This window comes from Mercenaria mercenaria, chromosome 12 (genome assembly GCF_021730395.1).
Source record: "Mercenaria mercenaria strain notata chromosome 12, MADL_Memer_1, whole genome shotgun sequence".
Taxonomy (NCBI): domain Eukaryota; kingdom Metazoa; phylum Mollusca; class Bivalvia; order Venerida; family Veneridae; genus Mercenaria; species Mercenaria mercenaria.
This window is the reverse complement of record NC_069372.1, coordinates 35,511,801-35,529,846: the sequence shown is the minus strand read 5'-3', so window position 1 is coordinate 35,529,846 and position 18,046 is coordinate 35,511,801. Positions and strand designations below refer to the sequence as shown.

Sequence of the window (18,046 nt, the reverse complement as noted above, 5' to 3'; positions counted from 1 at the left end):
TATGCTATTGCGTGTCCATGAAACAGTAATTCTATAATTTCTCGAAAAGATTTACATTATGTTGTAAGGTTTTTTGGCACTTTCCATTGAATTAATTCATTTTGTTTTCTCTGCTGTACTTTTTCAGAAATTAATTTGTGAATGATGCAGACTTATCTATCACTGTATTCGTCTATCAATATCTATCTCAGAATTACTTAATTATCAGAGGAACAATCAATGTAAGAAAAAAGGATTTATACCAAAAGTTACTTGAGGTTTTCGACTTTTGAATTAAGAAACAAAACTATCTGATAAAAGACAATTTATGCTTTGAACATGTCAATATTCCCTACTACCTCGTGCGTCATCATACAAAGTCTATATAAACACAACTTATTATTATCGCAAGAACTTGCTCAGACATAAGCGGATTTAAGCTTTAGAAATCTTTGTATTTCGAAACGGTCGTTACAATGAATTATATACAGAAGTACGGCGCAGACATAAACACTTCTCGAACTTAGTTTTACATTTTTGTACACACCCTGTATACTGTGAGAATGTAGTTAATAACCTACGCAAAAATAAACACACTAATAAGAATCTTATTCCAGCATGTGTTAGAACCTTTACTAAGGCATGATACGATGCAAAATAATTTAAAGCACAGTGCATTGTTGGTGACTGACAGCTCTATAGTTAGTCTCCATGCGTTTTTATTTGATGGTGTGAATAGTACTCAAGTGTGAGACACTGTGATGCTTATCTCATAAATCCTACAAAAAAGAACGGAAAGAGTTTTTTGTCTTGTAATATGCCTAGTCGTGCCATAAAAGATAAGCTCTCGGTGATCTGACCTCCTCGGACAAGTTACTGAGCCCGTCGGTGTACTTAAATCTCGGGTTGACACAATTTGTTTGTTTTAGAGATTGGTGTTTTATCACTACTGTTTTTCTCAGTGGGGCATTATTTTTATTTACACTGTGTTGTCTAACTAGTTTAAAATAGGGTAAAATTGGAATGCCCTAAACGTGTTCAACCCGCACGCTTTCTATATCTAGTATACCAACCCTCTAAGTAGGCGCCATAAATTCAACTTGTTTTTCTGTCCGATTCGATTTATATATTATGTATATATTGATTTGTCCGTTGGTGTTTCTTCCCTCTATCCCCACCCGTCACTTTTTACAGGATCTTCTGTCGTACAGATACTCTTTTCTCCGGTAAGTAACGTGTTGCCATTTTCGCCAGCCATATGTAACACTGCACCCTTTACACACCTGATTTTCACACGGTTATTTTCTATATCAATGTGTAATAATCGAACACACATATACATATACATATATATACATGCTGATTAAATGTTACATATTAGACAAACGACATACAAGGTACAATGTCATGTGTTTAGGCTCAACTTCACATTCGAAACAAAAATTTATTAGTAAAAGTATATAAGATCATGAAGAAATTTATTCAGTCTGGGATGATAATGAGGGGGTTTCTGCACTTGATAGCAATTAATTTATGCCTTAACCTGCCTATTGAGAAGTCAGAAACATTCACACAGTCAATACATGCCTTTAAATTATCTAATAATTCTAACAACGTTATATATGCTATTAAACAACACTTTTGCACTGTAACAAGTTTGCATTTACTTCTATGTTACACAAGGCTCGTGATATTCGTAGAGGATGTCTGTTGTAGTTCTGACAATATGGATAATAAAATTGGCAATATTATTGTCAGAAAATTATTCCGTTTGTCCAGTTTATTATTTGACAACCTTATACATTTTAGATATAACTGTGCTTTGATTCTGCTAAAAAAAGAAAACAAAAAACAAAACAAAAACATATCATATATGTATAGAACAGTATGAATAATATCATGCATTCTGTATACCATCCTCATCAAAAATACAGATGGTTCTTGCATCTCTGTTCTAGGTACCCGTATATTTAGTTAATATTTATTAAAATTTTGCTTGCTTAACCTTATTAAAATATAAGGAATACGTAATCAACCTGCGTCTTGTTTGCTCTAGGTGCAGGGCTACAGAAATGCACGCAGTCTACATGTCTACACATAGCGTAAAAATTTGGGGTAATTTGTTTTTCTTTTCTTTTTTGTTGTTAAACTGCAAATAGGAATGACAAAATCTTTTTGCTGAAGTTACACTTTTTCCACAAGGTACGGCAGGCACTGATTTGTTATATTTTGAAAGGCTGTCGCGTCAAAAATGAGTGAGAGTATTCAGCTCCCATCGTATCCGTGCTTGAACTATTGTTAGTCTGGTATATATGTGCCTGTAAGCAACGAGGTCTAACCGAATATCTGAAGGAAAACAGTGATGCAACACATGCAAAACATCACTGGGAAACTCACCCCGATTTAGATATATATTTTGCTTTTTCCATCTGGTGACATAAATGTCGATTAATTTACTCATAAATCCAGACGGGTCGTTTGTCTTTGACCACTCGAGTAAATTCACAGTCTCGCCACTGTCTTATATGTCATTGAATCAGTTGCTGACCTTCATACGGTTCGTTAAAAGTACAATCGGCAAATGTAAAACAGAAGGACAATATAAATGTCTAGTTTAAGTGAAACAAATGTCAATTAATATTCATACAGCAACCCCAACCAAACACAATGTGTGTAAAAAGGAAGGACAATATAAATTTCTAGTTTAAGTGAAACAAATGTCAATTAGTATTCATACAGCAACCCCAACCACACACAATGTGTATGGTGCGAGTTTTCAAATGATTTAAACAAAAACAAATTAAATATATTAGCAAATTTCTTGGAAGAATAGATACACAAAGTTAACGCGCAAAATTATTGCAACTTTTGTTTGATTCTTTCTGTTCACAGGGTAGAGAATTTTTTAATACTCCTAATGCAATATCCCCTCCCAACACAAGTTTAAGTTGGTCAAAAATGAAATGGTCTCGCATACAAAAACGCCCTTTATGCGCCTTCAATGATGACTTGAAGAACTGTATCAGAATCGTATTAGTAATGTAGTCATAAGTAATAAAAGAAATGTTGAACAGAATGGTATCCCCTACAAACAGGAATATTGATATATACCTTAGAGTAAGAAAAGTACAGATTTATGAATTATAGATATCTTCTGACAATACATTAAACAAAGATGAACAATCGACGTCTCAATTTCTGACACTGTATATAATTTATAAGAAATGTTGAACAGATGATATCCCCCGCCAACAGGTATATTAATATATACCTCAGAGATAGAGTTATGAAATATAGATATCTTCAGAAAATACATTAAACAAAGATGAACCATCAGAAGTCTCAAAATGTACTATTTGTCAGTCGCAAATGAATGTAGATGATTTGTTTCATTTTTACTCAAAACTGAGACCCGGGTCCAGGATTTGAACACGAAAACCTATTACATTTCCAAAAGAAGATGCTCAAACAATTATTTAATTTGTCACATAAACAACAACAAGAGCTGTCACTATTGGTAACAAATGCCCCCAAAGCGTGCCAAAGAATGCTACAGTTGTATGCGCAAAAAACAAAAATACAAACATCTTTGTGACCTTGAACTTGACCTTAGCAGCCCGGGTCATAATCGTGACGCACCTTCTCAATAGGGTTGACATCTGAACCAAGTTATTTTCAACTACCTTGATAAATGGCAGATTTATAGACTGGACACGAAACAGACCCTGTTAATCTTTGACTTCTTAGTGTGACCTTAACCTTGGAGCTAGGAGTCTAGGTCTTACGCAAGACACGTACCTTTTGGTATGCACCCCTTTAAGCAGTTAATGGTACTGTCCAATTTGATGGACAAAGTCATTATAGAAATTTAGCAGGACTAGGTTTCATATAATGAACAGTATACCGGTAATAAATATGTAATGTAATGTCGCATTGCAAAATGATTAAATATATGTTATATATTGAAACTAATAAATAATGTATAAGTCGGTAGTTAGAACAGCAGGAAAATAACAATTAAGTTATATAAAGAGAAACTAACACAACCTGTACATACTATTTGTTGCAGAATGATTAAAGCAATAATTAGACGGATGGTAATAAATAAATGGTAAATTAAAAATCGGCTATGCTTGTTTTCCTCTGACAACTTTTGACTTTGTACAAGTAAGTGGTATTAATATTCCATCAGGCACATAATATAGGCCCCTGGAAAAATACCAGGATACCTCAATACTGTAAACTTATACATTAACAATTTAATTTTGATACACTTACCTTCTTCTCTGTATTGTCAATAAAATTCATGGTATTTACAGACCGCTATTGCGGCAGTTTATCGAATCTATAAGAATAGAAAGCAACTACTATAGACTATAATAAGCAAGCCAATAACCAGATCGGTTTGATTGTATGTGAGGGGTAATTCAACGTCCCTCTAACCCCTTAGCATACTATGTAGATCTTATACGCAACGTAATGGAACTCAAAAGTGCCCACTTCATGGCATTTCCTAGCATTCAAATGCTTAAATACGAGATTTCATCTGTATATATATTGGAGTGTCTCAGTATTTATTCATGGTTTTACGGTCCAATTCAAAGCGAATACATCCATCTCTCTCCATGCTGCCAGCACTACCTGTTTCAAAACTTAATGAGAAAAGTAATAAAAGTTATATTTTGTGAAGTACTGAGTACTTAAAATATTTTTTCTGTTGATTAATCACAATGTCTCGGCACCGAACTATCTTGTAATGAACTGAATGTGCCAGATATAATAGTGCATGACGCAAAGTTCTCTTGTTTGCACAACCCTAATATTAAGTAAGTTCTCACCTTTGATAAACAAGAATCATCATCATCACTTTAAATATTTTCTTCGCTAATAAAATGCAGATGCAATTAGGATGTTATGGAAAACTGTGATTAATTATTTATTTCTGACACTTATCGCTAGCAGCTCTGCTGAATGCCCTCATGGTTATATAAAACGTGAATTATAGACAATCTATTTTATAGTGTACTATACTCAACAGACTTTATCACAAATATATGACAAGAATATGACATTAATAGGTATTAAGTTTATATATAATTATGACATGTGGCATCGTCATTTTCAAACAATTTCATATTTGTATAATTTGTAAACACAAATAAGATTTAGTTAGAATGTTTGGGCCTACTTGGCTGAGAGGCGGAGGTCGCTGCCTTCGAACCAATGCTGTGAGTTTGATACATAGCTTTGAGTATAGTTTTCTTTTTTGTGGAAAGTTTCCACTCATCCAGTCGTTTAGAATGTCAGCGGTTTTGTCTAGGTGCTTGCCCAGCCTGAATTGATACTCAGTTAGAGAGGTATCTTGGTATCATCCACAATAAAAAACTAGAAAGTAACAGTTGAACCAAACAAATAAAAAGAAAGAAATAAAACACATTTAGAGTTTTACGCAACATTTGTTTCTGCCACGGATTGAAATCAGCTCTGCCGTTTAATGTACTAAAATCTGTAAAAAGATCCTTTGGAAGTAAAGAAGAATGCAACAAAAAAGAATAATAGCAGACTCGGTTTGATTGAGTCTGTTCATGACAGGTAATGAAATGTGCAACACCTCCCACGCCCCCTAGCGCCAACTTAAGTGGAACTCTTTTACACATATGTTAAATAGACTCCATGATCCCAAAGGACCAGAAAACATATCAACACTGAATCAAAGTACGGGGAGACTTTTGACAGCCGCCACACGGCACTTAAAGATTGCTGTTGTGATAGTTAATAAATTCTATAAAAAGATCCTTTGGAAGCAAAGAATGCAACCAAAAAGAGCAATAGCAGACTCTGTTTGATTGAGTCTGTTCATGAGAGGTAAAACACAGAAACCGCATTGAAGAGTATCAATGCATAATGCAGTGTTCAAAGACAGTGCCTTGTTTATACTTTTTTATCTTGAATTTTATCGAAAAAAAATGTGTGAAAAAGTTAAAATTTGTTACAGTTCATATCTGTCACTTTTTCATAATCCGTCCGAACGGTTACTTTCCTTTTGGTCTTTTAGTGAGTCATGGGTAATGTATTACATGACAACATCCTACTCTTACGAAGCTAGTTCTACATTCTACTAAAATGATATATATACAGTACTAAATTTTGTTATTCATACGTGTTGTCCTGTATGTCTGTTTGTTTGTTTTGGGTTTAACGCCTTTTCTCAACAATATTTCAGTTATATAACGGCCGGCAGTTAACCTAACTAGTGTTCCTGGATTCTGTACCAGTACAAACCTGTTCCCCGCAAGTAACTGCCAACTACCCCACATGAATCAGAGGTGGAGGACTAATGATTTCAGACACAATGTCCTTTATCAAATGGTCACGGAGAACATACGCCCAGCCCGAGGATCGAACTCACGAACCCGCGATCCGTATTAGAAGAGAACAAGTTAGTACAACAAATACTTATTGGATTAAATGCTTGCAGTTATATAACCATAACTCAAACAAGTTTGAAAAAAAAGATGGCATTAACACCCCACCCACCCGACTCTCCTTAAATTCTGCTGAATCAGCTTTCTTTTACTAAAAATTATCTGATGTAAGATCTTTAATAATTCTGTTTTGTTTTTATCAATCAATGAGATGAAACAAAGCACCAATTATTAAGGAAAACACAGGAAAGATCATTACTTGATGCTAACAAGACCGCTCGGTTATCGCATATATAGCAGACATAAGAGTGAAAGTCGTCAATATTTGCACTATATAGAGATGGTACTTACCCAAATAAATCAAAGGGGGACAACTCTGAATTGATCAATAAACTGAAGCCAACATTAAACATTGATCAAAAGTGAAAGAAAAATCAGATAGGTCCTTTTTCAAACAACTTATCAGGCAGACAAAATATGACCTACATTTGTTTAAATCCCTTTGTATTCAATATACAATATGCATGCTTTTCTCATGACTTACACTGACAGTTATTTTGTAAGTTGTAGTGAGGCCCTGATAGAAAGTTTAGTAATGCATGAAGATTATATAGAATAATGCATACATTCCTTTGAAGAAAATTAACGACATTAAGAAACGTTAAGTTTTGATCTTTTAGCCAAAGTTGTTTATTTATTGTTCTCAATGGTGATACATTGGTTTACACAACATTTATATATCAAAATATAAAATGTATATATCCAACAATGAGAAATAACAAAAAAAGTTAAATTGGTAACACAAAAATTCATTGTCGTCAAATATAATTACAATGTTTTAAGGTAATGGTTGTAATTACTACATGTTAAGGTAGCTGACAGGTAATGACTCTATGTAATGTATTTTAAGCAATTCTCAATTTAAACATTCTCTGGAGGGAACTAGCACGATCATTTGCTTTCCTTGAAAAACGAATAAATGCTGAAAAAGTATATGGAGATTACTCTATTTGATGATTTTCGTTACAGGTCAATTACCCTAAACAAACTAAAAGGTGTTTTATTTATTGTTGAAAACAAAGTAATCGGATAATTTCAGATATCAACATTAATTTAAAACTTATACTGTTTACACAACTTGAAAAAAGGTTTTTGTTGGGGCCTCTCATTTACAAATATATCAACAATTATCACCTGAATTGAGTGCATTCATGAGTGGAAAATATTGATAGTAAAATGGTGTAGGGGTTTGTTTACAATACAAAATCTTTAATAACTTCTTCAAGGTACATTTTTCGTATGGTTTTGGTAAGCTTATAATAAAGAGCATGTCATTCTCTTTCACTCAGAATTTTTTCAAGCGTTTAAGACTCTTGGCTAGTCTTGGAATTTGACTTCATTAAAAGACAAAAGGAAGTTCAGTATAGGCTCTTTCAAAATGTTGAAAGTAGAGTAAACTTACCTTATACTCTATTGAATTTATTTAGCTGTGGGAGCTTTTGATATAGACTATAATTGGGGAAGTCCTAAAATCTTTGAAAAACAGTCAATACAAGAGTTGTTCATTTTGCTTCAGATATTTTGAGAAAGTCATTTTTTAGATATCAAATATTTCTATTTTTGACATAGAGAAGAGGAAAACCATGAATATATTTAGAAAATTGGTGCACTTAGCTATCATTTCAGTCTGAAAAAAACCTATAAAGATGAATTTGAATTTTTTAGGTACCATCTCTACACTATACGAAATATATAAGGGTAAGTGCAGTTATCGGCAGTGATCGATTGAGTGTGCTATTGCGTGTCCATGAAACAGTTATTCTACTATTTCTCTAAAAGATTTACATTATGCTGTAAGTTTGTTTGGCACTTTCCATGGAATTAATTCCTTTTGTTTTCTCTGCTAAACATTTTAGTAATTAATATGTGAATTATGCAGACTTATCTATCACTCCCTTTAATAGACTATCACTATCTATCTCAGAATTACTAAATTATCAGAGGCACAATCAATGCAAGAAAAGAGGAACTATACCAAAGGTTGCTTGAGGTTTTCGACTGACTTCGAATTGAGAAAAAAAGTCTGATAAAAGACGCTATGAACGTTTCAATATCTTCTACCTCGAGCGTCATCATACCATGTCTATATAATCACAATTGTATTAACGTTAGTGCTTGGTTGTAGGTTCCGATCAGTTGGGTCCAAGTCCCTGACAGGTCTTTTGTCAGCGATGCCTTGTTTTTGTGTCATATGTCAATGTTTCTGATTCTGACTTTGTTAAATATTTCCCCCTAAAATGCAATAGGTAAAAATAATAACCTGATCTAAACGTATTGCCATGCAATTACGTCCAGTCTTACTTCAAATTACTTTCCGTAGTTACTCGTTTGTCAAAAAGCATGCGGGCCGTCTGTTTCGAGTTTCGAAACCAGTTACATGTATAATATTTCGCATGTAAACAATACTTGATCTATTTCTTTATATATCGAATTCATTTAGGCATGCAAACATTTCGTGTCGTTTGTCTGACAGGTGTTGCTGTTAACATTTCTACGAGACATGATTCTACGTGTAGCAGAATTTCTGACAATCTAAAGGTACAGTAAGGAATGTTGAACAGATGTGTATGAGCTGTTTTTCTCTGCTATCTCTGCCAACATGAATTATGATATTTACTTGAGATTTATTTATAGAGAGTACAGTGTACACACGTATGAAATATTTATATATTTTATTGCTGTATTTAGGAACCCTGAGCAAATGGCACTACTTTTGTCCATGGCAATAAATTTAAATGACTTAATCCATTTGATGTTAATACCTAGATCCAGCACCACGATTTGAAGCCTGCATCAATACGAGCCTACTGTCTGACAAACGTTACCAACAAATCCGAAAACGGATATGTAAATATCACTGCAGAACACTATTGTCAATGCGTCACACCTATGAAAATACATATTAGTTTAAGAGGGTATAAATATGTCGTGTCGGCGCCCTTTATTTGTCGAGCTTTCGTGTTTTTGTGTCGCCGACACGAAAACACGAAAACACGACAAATTTTCGTTTTGTCGTGTTTTTGCCCCGCCGACAGGAAAACTCGACAAATTTGGTATTTGTCGAGTTTTCGTGTTGTCGTGTTTACGCCCCGCCGACACGAAAACACGACAACACGAAAACACGACAAATTCTTTTCAGACATGTATCTCTTACAGAATGTAGAGTAATACGAAGTGTATGTATAACTGACCCGGTTCCAGAAATATTTCAATGGGGTGCGGGGAGCGGCAACAGTTAAAGAATGAAGGCGGCATCGGCGAGCCGAGTGGGGTTAGGTACGGAAGAGGGTAACCCCTCATGTAAGTTGGATCAGGGCGTTTTTGCCTTTAAATGTTTGAAATATATGTATTAAATGGTAGCCTCTGCTGCATTTTTGAGCTCAAATTTTGAGAATCGGGGGTTGGGTATTTCGTGTGAATAAGTTAATCTTCATTGAGGCCCACGCATATACGTAATTATTTTTCTATTTGTATAGGCTCGGATCCTGGGCCGATGGCCGTGCCATCCCAACTCCGCCCCCGCCCCCCCCCCCCCCACAACCTCAACCCCCAAAGTGACCTGTACTTGTCATAGTTGCACCCAACCCAACTATTTCGGCAATTTAGACCCAAAAATGCAACAGAGGCCATCATTTCATTCCCATATTTCAAAAATGTCCGTGAGGATACCCTGAGATCCACTAAATAGGAGGGCATGACCCCCTAACGTATCTCAAATTTTGGGGGGAAATGCAGCAGGGACCACCATTTCATACTTATATTTCAAAAATGACAAGGGAAAGACCCTGTGACTCCACTGTCAGGAGGGGTTAACCCTCGTACCTCGAAATTTGCAGCAGAGGCCACCATTTTACATGTATATTTCAAACATTTAAAGGCAGACACGCCCTGACCCACCTAACATGAGGGGCTACCCCTTCCGTACCTAACCCCACTCGGCTCGCCAATGCCGCCTTCAGTCTTTAACTGTTGCCGCTCCCTGCACCCCAATGAAATATTCTGGAACCTGGTCAGTAATACATACACTTCGTATTCTTTAAGCGATAACTGACATCTGACATTTTATTGTACTGTTTAATAAGCTCAAATCTCCTAATGCAGCTTTAGTGAATATAAATAAATTTTGAATTGGCGGTTCGTTCGAATAGAAAAAAATGCTTCTAAAACCCTTTGCCACTGGCTTTAGAATAACTCTACATTTTATAAGAGATGTTTGAAAAGAATTTGTCGTGTTGTCGTGTCGGCGGGGCGAAAACACGACAAAACGAAAACACGACAAAAACCTAATTTGTAGAGTTTTCACGTTTTCGTGTCGGCGGGGCAAATACACGACAACACGAAAACTCGACAAATAATGTATTTGTCGTGTTTTCGTATTGTCGTGTCGGCGGGGCGAAAACACGACAACACGACAAATACCTAATTTGTCGAGTTTTCGTATTTTCGTGTCGGCGGGGCGAACACACGAAAACTCGATAAATAAAGGGCGCCGACACGACATATTTTTACCCGCCAACATGAAAACTCGACAGATAAATCTGTCATGTCGGCGCCCTTTAAACGTCGAGTTTTCGCGTAAAATTTGTCGTGTTTTCGTGTTTTCGCCCCGCCGACACGACACCACGAAAAATCGACAAATTAGGTTTTTGTCGTGTTTTCGTGTTGTCGTGTATTCGCCCCGCCAACATGCCAACATGAAATGGCAGGAATCAGCCACCATAGCTGCAGCCATACTGCACATTCAAATAATGATGTAAATATAGATTTTACAAGCCAAAACAATGACTCGAATCTGATTCGATATGACAACAGCAAATAGCAACAACAAATCCGACCGCAACATGCCAACAGTAACAAGGACATGTCATGTACAAATATCCCTATTAACCGAGATTTTGACACGACTTTATTCAATAGTTAGGTTTTCAATGTTTCGGACTGCATTACGATATGTAATTATTTTAACCTAATTAAAAATTTATCAGTCAGTTATTTAAGTGGCAAGAACCAAGTTTTATATTAAGAAACGAAAACAGTGTAAGCTTTTGCTGTGAATTTTGAAATATTAATTTAAAACAAGTCAAATGACAAAATGGTAAGCTGAAAAACATATTCATCTGACTGACTTACATTTCAACATATGCATAATTTAGACTTCATGAAATAGTACCGGGATACAACGGTCTTTTAGTCCCTTTTTTCAATAATCTTTACAACTTCTTTGATTTATTCATATTCCTTTCTGGATAGTTAAACTTTATAAAGCCTGTAATCATGCAATTATAAGCGACAGGAAATACATGTATTTGTATGGTAGAATATTTAAAGTGAGACAATAATGTTATCTACTTAACTGAAACACAAACACATTTTTAATAAACAGAAATTTACCTATTAAGCTGAAAAACGACGGGACTATCTGCCGTACTCATACTCGTTTCTCCGGTAAGTAACGTGTTGCCGTTTTGATCAACTATATGTAACACAGCTCCCTTTCCGCAAGTAATTTTAACGCGATTATTTTTCATATCATACTCATATAAACATTCTCGTGCAGTCTGGCTATAACGAATAAGGCAAAGGATATGCAAAAACACTGAAATACTGTTCACTTGCGTAAGCTCCATTTCACACCTGAACACGGAAATTATCATTTAATGCGAGCATTAGGAGATTTATCTATCCAATATTTTGCCATTGGTGTGCAGAATGCAAGTTTCTTATGGTCGCTATCTAATGTTTCAAATATCTGTATACTGATAGCAATAACATTTGCCTTTATCCGCCCATATTGCAAATTGCACACACCCAAGTTTCAAAGCTGCACTATTATATGACGCTGTGAAATTCAATTGCTCTGTTTAATCCGCTGTTCAAACTACTAACATCTGCAACAAAAGCATTATTTAAATTTATTAATACATCAGTATCTCTATTACTTTTTCTTCCTCTAGTTAGTCCATTCGTGGCTAAATGGTACATAAACGCTTGACGAATTTTATACACTGTTCTACAGCTATACGCTTTAAGATATATTTTGCCGATTGTATACGTTACAAAACTTCCTTAATGCGCACTCTGTGACATTAATCGAAATTCCGAAATTCGTCTGTTTAAGATCTAGATTTCAAGTGTATGGTATATTTCTGTAAAATATGTTCGGTGTTCAAGTGCTTTAGATTCTTTAGATATTCATTAATGGTTGATAAATAAATTTTGGAAAAACAAAAACATATCCATTTTCATTTACTGTCAGCAGAACCTGTATTAATACTTCATTGGAAATTTCATGTGCGCACTCTTGATTATCTGTTGTAAATTATCGAGTGCTTAGAAAAGGTTTTTTAATGTCTGAAAACAAAGGTCCGGCTTCGAGCATTTTAGTTCAACCTGGAAAGTTGCATACATACTAAAAATTGTACATGACCCAAAGTACAGCTGCTCTTTCGCAAAACCTCTCAAACCTACTGATATAAATGACAAATGTCGTCTTTGCTTCAAAATGTATGTCATTGTCGTATTCGTATAGTTTTCGCAGATAAAATGCAGACTCAGTTAGAATGTTATGAGACTCTAGGATTAATTATTTATTCTTGCCACTAATCGCTAGTAGTTCTGCTGAATGCCCCATGGGTGATATTAAGCGTAAATTGTAGGTACTGCAATCAAGTTTGTACCATTTTAATTAAATGCTCGAATATGGCGCTTTGCAAAATGAATTTGAGTTACAGTTTTAACTTTTTACTCTCGAAAGAAATCACAGAATAGTAAAATAACGAATTGTGTTTTCATAACAAGCGAGTAAGCTATATAAAGTTCGGAAATGATATAGTGCTGTTAAAAATATCAGCTCCATAAACGAGATTTGTGCAAGTGGAACAAATAATCATCCAAAACATTTAGTACAGTAAGAAAAAAGTTAATTACCACTGACAGAATTACATATTGATAACAGTTGCAAATGGTACAACGAACAATTTTGACAATTTCTCAAAAAATGAATACCGTTTAAAAAAATTTAAAAATACAATCGGTTCGAATTCTTGAAAGGGTCTAGGTCATGTACTATCTGTCATAATAAAATACATATATTCGTATATCCCGAGTGTTTCTCCCAATAGGAAAAATGCAACTTGGTGCAGATAATTTACTCATTCCAGACAACAAATATTTTAGACAACACGAGTAATTTTACTCTCTTAAACCAAAACATTGGTTTGCTGATACAACAACACAGTTCATGACTTTTGATGTTAAGCGTCTAAAGCTGCTTTCTTGTGCTAAACCAGATTAAACATTTACTGGTTTACCCACCCGCATGTATATCGTACTTATTTTTTTATTTCACAGCATTTGAATTACAACATTAAATTCAAGATTTGCATCATCACAAAGGTTTCCAAGGGTAGTAGTAGAATTTCTCTTTTTCATTTTTTGAAAAAAAAAAATCTTTATTCATGTACTTTTGATGGAAAAAATATATTTTCTCTATAAAAAAAGTCATGTACAATCGGTTTCAAGTAGAAAACCGTTTTTATCGAAATATTACATAATTATCTATTTGATTAAGATATCCTGAAAATTTTATATGGCACCATTCACAACATTCTTTTGGTCAAATGACAACCAAAATTAGCGATAAAAGAGGCAATCAAAATCGTTTTTAAGATTCAAGGTATAATAATAATTTAAAAATTATCAATTACCACCTTCTTCATTCATAAGAAGGATGAATAATATCTAAAGAAGTGTCTTCTATTTACAAAGAATTTAAGAAAAACCTTTTATGGAAGAAGTATATCAAACAGTAGTAGTGTATCGCTGATCACGGTGTAACACTGAAATCTTTTATACGCATGCAGTTTTTACATATATTCGCTATGTATACACCTATACATGCATGGTTTGAGAGGGCTGCATTCAGTGAACGTGCGTTTTTGCTACTTCTAAAGTCAACAATATTTTATAAATTAAACTTACCACAACTTACAATCAAATTGTGTAATCTCATTGATGAAAGTACACCAATTAAACTTAATGGTTTAAATTAAGTATAAATTATGTTTGGTGTAATTTTGAATTTATGTAATTCCTCCATAGCTTAGGGAAAATACGCACTTAAGTGTAAATGGTAGCTGATTTGATCAGTTTAAAAAGACATCATTTTTTCTAAAGGCGAGTGCAGTTGTTACGCAATTGATTAAGTGAATAAAACATGCTAAAGCGAGGTGTTACTGCTTCTTTATCTCTCCCTCTTATATGTATTCACATTTTGTATATCATTTAAATGCCATGCATTCTATCACAAATTGTCTGACAGAACAGCATAAATAATTCCTTTTGTAGTTTACAAGAACACCACTCTTAATTATGGAAGAAACCATGCAAGTGTTGACCAAGGCCTTGATCGTTTGCATCCGATGCTTACAAAGGATCATCTTATAAATTTAGTATCACATAAGTATCACAAAGCCTTGTTACATCCATAAAAATCCGTCCCTTACTTAGATTCGTTGTTTCGGACATTTTCCTTGTAGTACATTCACAATTTGTATAATATACCTCAAATTGTTGCTTTTTTGCTTTGCTTTATTGCTGTCAATTATTTGAAAGGCTCAAAAAGTTCAAATTTCTATCTATTTTTGATTTTATGTATAGCTAAGACACACATTCAGCATAGCATATTTACATAAACGAATATCACACACTCACTCGAGTAACATATAACCGTTCACGGACAATTCTTGGTGAAGTATCAATATTTTTTTATGTGATTGTTACTACATTAAGAGAGTATTTAACAGTATTTGGCTGCTTAGAAATCTATTATTGAATACAGAATAATTATTTTCCCTTGTATTCTGTGCTGTTAGTGCTTAGCACATAGAATTTACCCGTGTTTTGCGACTATAGCTACCATTGAATTCACAATTTATACTACCGGAAATTGCTAAATCATTTATATCATATCTATTTTTCATCTATTAATTTACACAAACAAATTAAGACAGGTTCTCCGATAAATATTACGTTATGATGTTCCGCTAGAAAGTTGTGATTAATTATTTATTCCATCATTGGCGGCAGAACAAATGTGAATTGCAGAACGCATATTCTAGCTAGGGTGTGCCATGCTCAATTTATTTAGGAAGACAGTGTGTTCTGTTCTAATGTTTTTAAGATAATATTTTTGTCATATTGAAAACCAGTCTACGCAATTACACCTAGAAAGAGTGTATGTGTTTGTTTCAGTGTAAGATCGAAATATTTTGTAAAATTACTGTTTCTTAAAACATTTTTGCTTTCAATAAAATCTCACATCGTAGGTTTTCCTGGAAAAAGTGAGATATCTTCGTAAATTGTATAATTTTATGCTCTTGTAAGAAATGGAGTTCGATCCCCCGTTCCTACAACTTCAATTATAACTAAAGAACAGGAAAAGCCTCAGGAATTGGAAATTATTCTGTCAAAAACATCTGAAGGAATTGCTTACATGGGTTACCATCGGCGACTATACATAAGTTTAAAAGCACACACATGCACATATTAACGTTGATGTTTTAAATTTCAAGTGTAGAATAACAAGTAAGTAGATAATACTTCAAAGTGACTTACTCGCGCCTTACAAACCGCACAGAACTGTCAAAACTGCCTGTCTGAACAAAACTGTATAACCGAACGAGTTCGGAAAACTGAACAATTTTGAAATACTTGCCACGAAATAATAACTGTTTGGAGTTCTAACGGAAAAGCAACGCATTGACTGTTGAAATGTTTATTTTCGAAAAAGCAAAAAAAATCATTAATTAACAGTTCATTCATAGAAGGGTTAAGAAATAAGTAACTGTATTTTAAACAAATATTGTTGATGAAGTTTAACAGCATTGTTTATGTTGCGCTCTTTTTAAGAAAATATGATTGACAAGCATGTTTTAATTGGATTTCCAAAAAAAATGCAATTCAATTGTCATGGTTTAAGGACGAATTCTATTACCTGAACTTTGGAACTCGGTTCATTTGTTTTTCGTTATTAATAGACTGAGGGTAAAAGTGACATATAATAACTTGTTATGCTATAATAAAAAATCCCATCAACTTTCAATTTATTTGTCTTAAGATAGGAGGTTATCAGTGTATTGAAAATTCCGTGGAATTGCTTCTCAAACATTTTTGAAAAATAGAGTGAAATATGTGTAAAGTAAATCACTTTTTGTATGTCATTATTTTATCAAACAGATTTTAATATATGTCAGTGTTTATTCTAAAATGCTTAGATAAAATGTAAATGAGGGTGATGTTGGTGCGATTTTAACTTTATACTTTGGAATATATACATAGCGTTCCTATTTGACATACAACTATTTTTTTATGTCTGAACGTTAAAAAATTACATTATTGTTGTTGTACGGAGGATTTCAGAAACTATATGATTTCGTATCTAGTCTACAACTGACAAACTGGCATTCTTTACTGTAGACTCTAGGGTTCATTTCACCTTCGTCTTCTACTGACATTAGTGACTGACTGAATGTATCTATAAGTCGGCTGTAAAAATCAGAGAGGTAGTCCAATATGCTCTATATATCTTTATTTTTCTAAAGTTAAACAAAATAGGACGTTGGAAATATTTAAAGGCCTTAGGATAACAATTTTCGATCCCAGAGAAAAAGGCGCTTCAACTTGATGTTGATACCTATTACTGTAACACAAGTTTACCAATCTCTAATATACAATATGCCTATAAAGTACATAATTATGCAGAAAAGATAATCGTTATCTATTATGAGATTATGAACAAAATGTGTACAGGGTGTATCATAATTGATATACGTCACATCAGATTTATCAGAAGATCTTTTGAAAGCAAATAAGCGACAAGTAACCAAACACTTGCAGAGCTGTTTAAGGTGAATGAGGGGTTTTGCACGCTTCCCATTACCTCTTGTGAACAGATGCTATTCAGCTTAGTCTGCAGTAACTCTGCTTGGTTACATTCTGACCTTGCAAAACTTCTCTATCATTGCCTGTTATCAGAAGACGTTTTAAACCAATATCATGATATCACATTAGTTGTAATGTTATATAAAATTTATGTTATCTTCTTTTTAAAGGGCTGGAGATATGTGTACACACATTGAGAGAGTTACCTGGAAAAATATGGAAGTAATCGAGTTTTTGAAATTATTATTTTCTAAAAATAAATAATAGCAGGCACATATCATGTTTTTTCCCAAAACAAATAATGTGTGATCAATGTAGATTTGGGAACTAATTGTGTAACAACCTCAAATAATTTCAACCGTTAAGAAGCACATAATAAATGGAAAGACTATCTTCGGTAGTTGCGCTTTTGGTCTGGTACCGCTGCACCTTTTCCCGATTTTGTACGTTACAATAATTCAGCAGAGCGCACTCCGTGGCGTTTCAAATCATTAAGAGGAGGTATTTATGGCAGATACATTAGATTCTATGTGTATATATCTATATTTACTCAAGCACTTCAGAACATTTAGATATTCATGCTTGGTTTTTATCATTTTCAAAGCGAGAAATTTATCTAAATCCATGCTAGCCTTATCAAT

General features: G+C 34.0%; 1 protein-coding gene across 5 annotated transcripts in view; it reads right to left on the bottom strand.

Annotated features, from left to right (window-relative positions):
- The window catches only part of LOC123533861 (olfactomedin-like protein 2B), a 147,073-nt gene that overhangs the window by 54,990 nt on the left and 74,037 nt on the right, over window positions 1-18,046 (bottom strand). The window contains exon 1 of one of the 5 annotated variants that reach the window (XM_053519631.1): window positions 11,856-12,398. The exons of the other annotated variants lie outside the window; for them this stretch is intronic. Within the exon in view, the coding sequence (XP_053375606.1) occupies window positions 11,856-12,118 (263 nt within the window). The 5' untranslated portion in view covers window positions 12,119-12,398. Of the gene's footprint in view, window positions 1-11,855; window positions 12,399-18,046 lie in introns of those variants that run through there. 5 annotated transcript variants of the gene reach the window in all.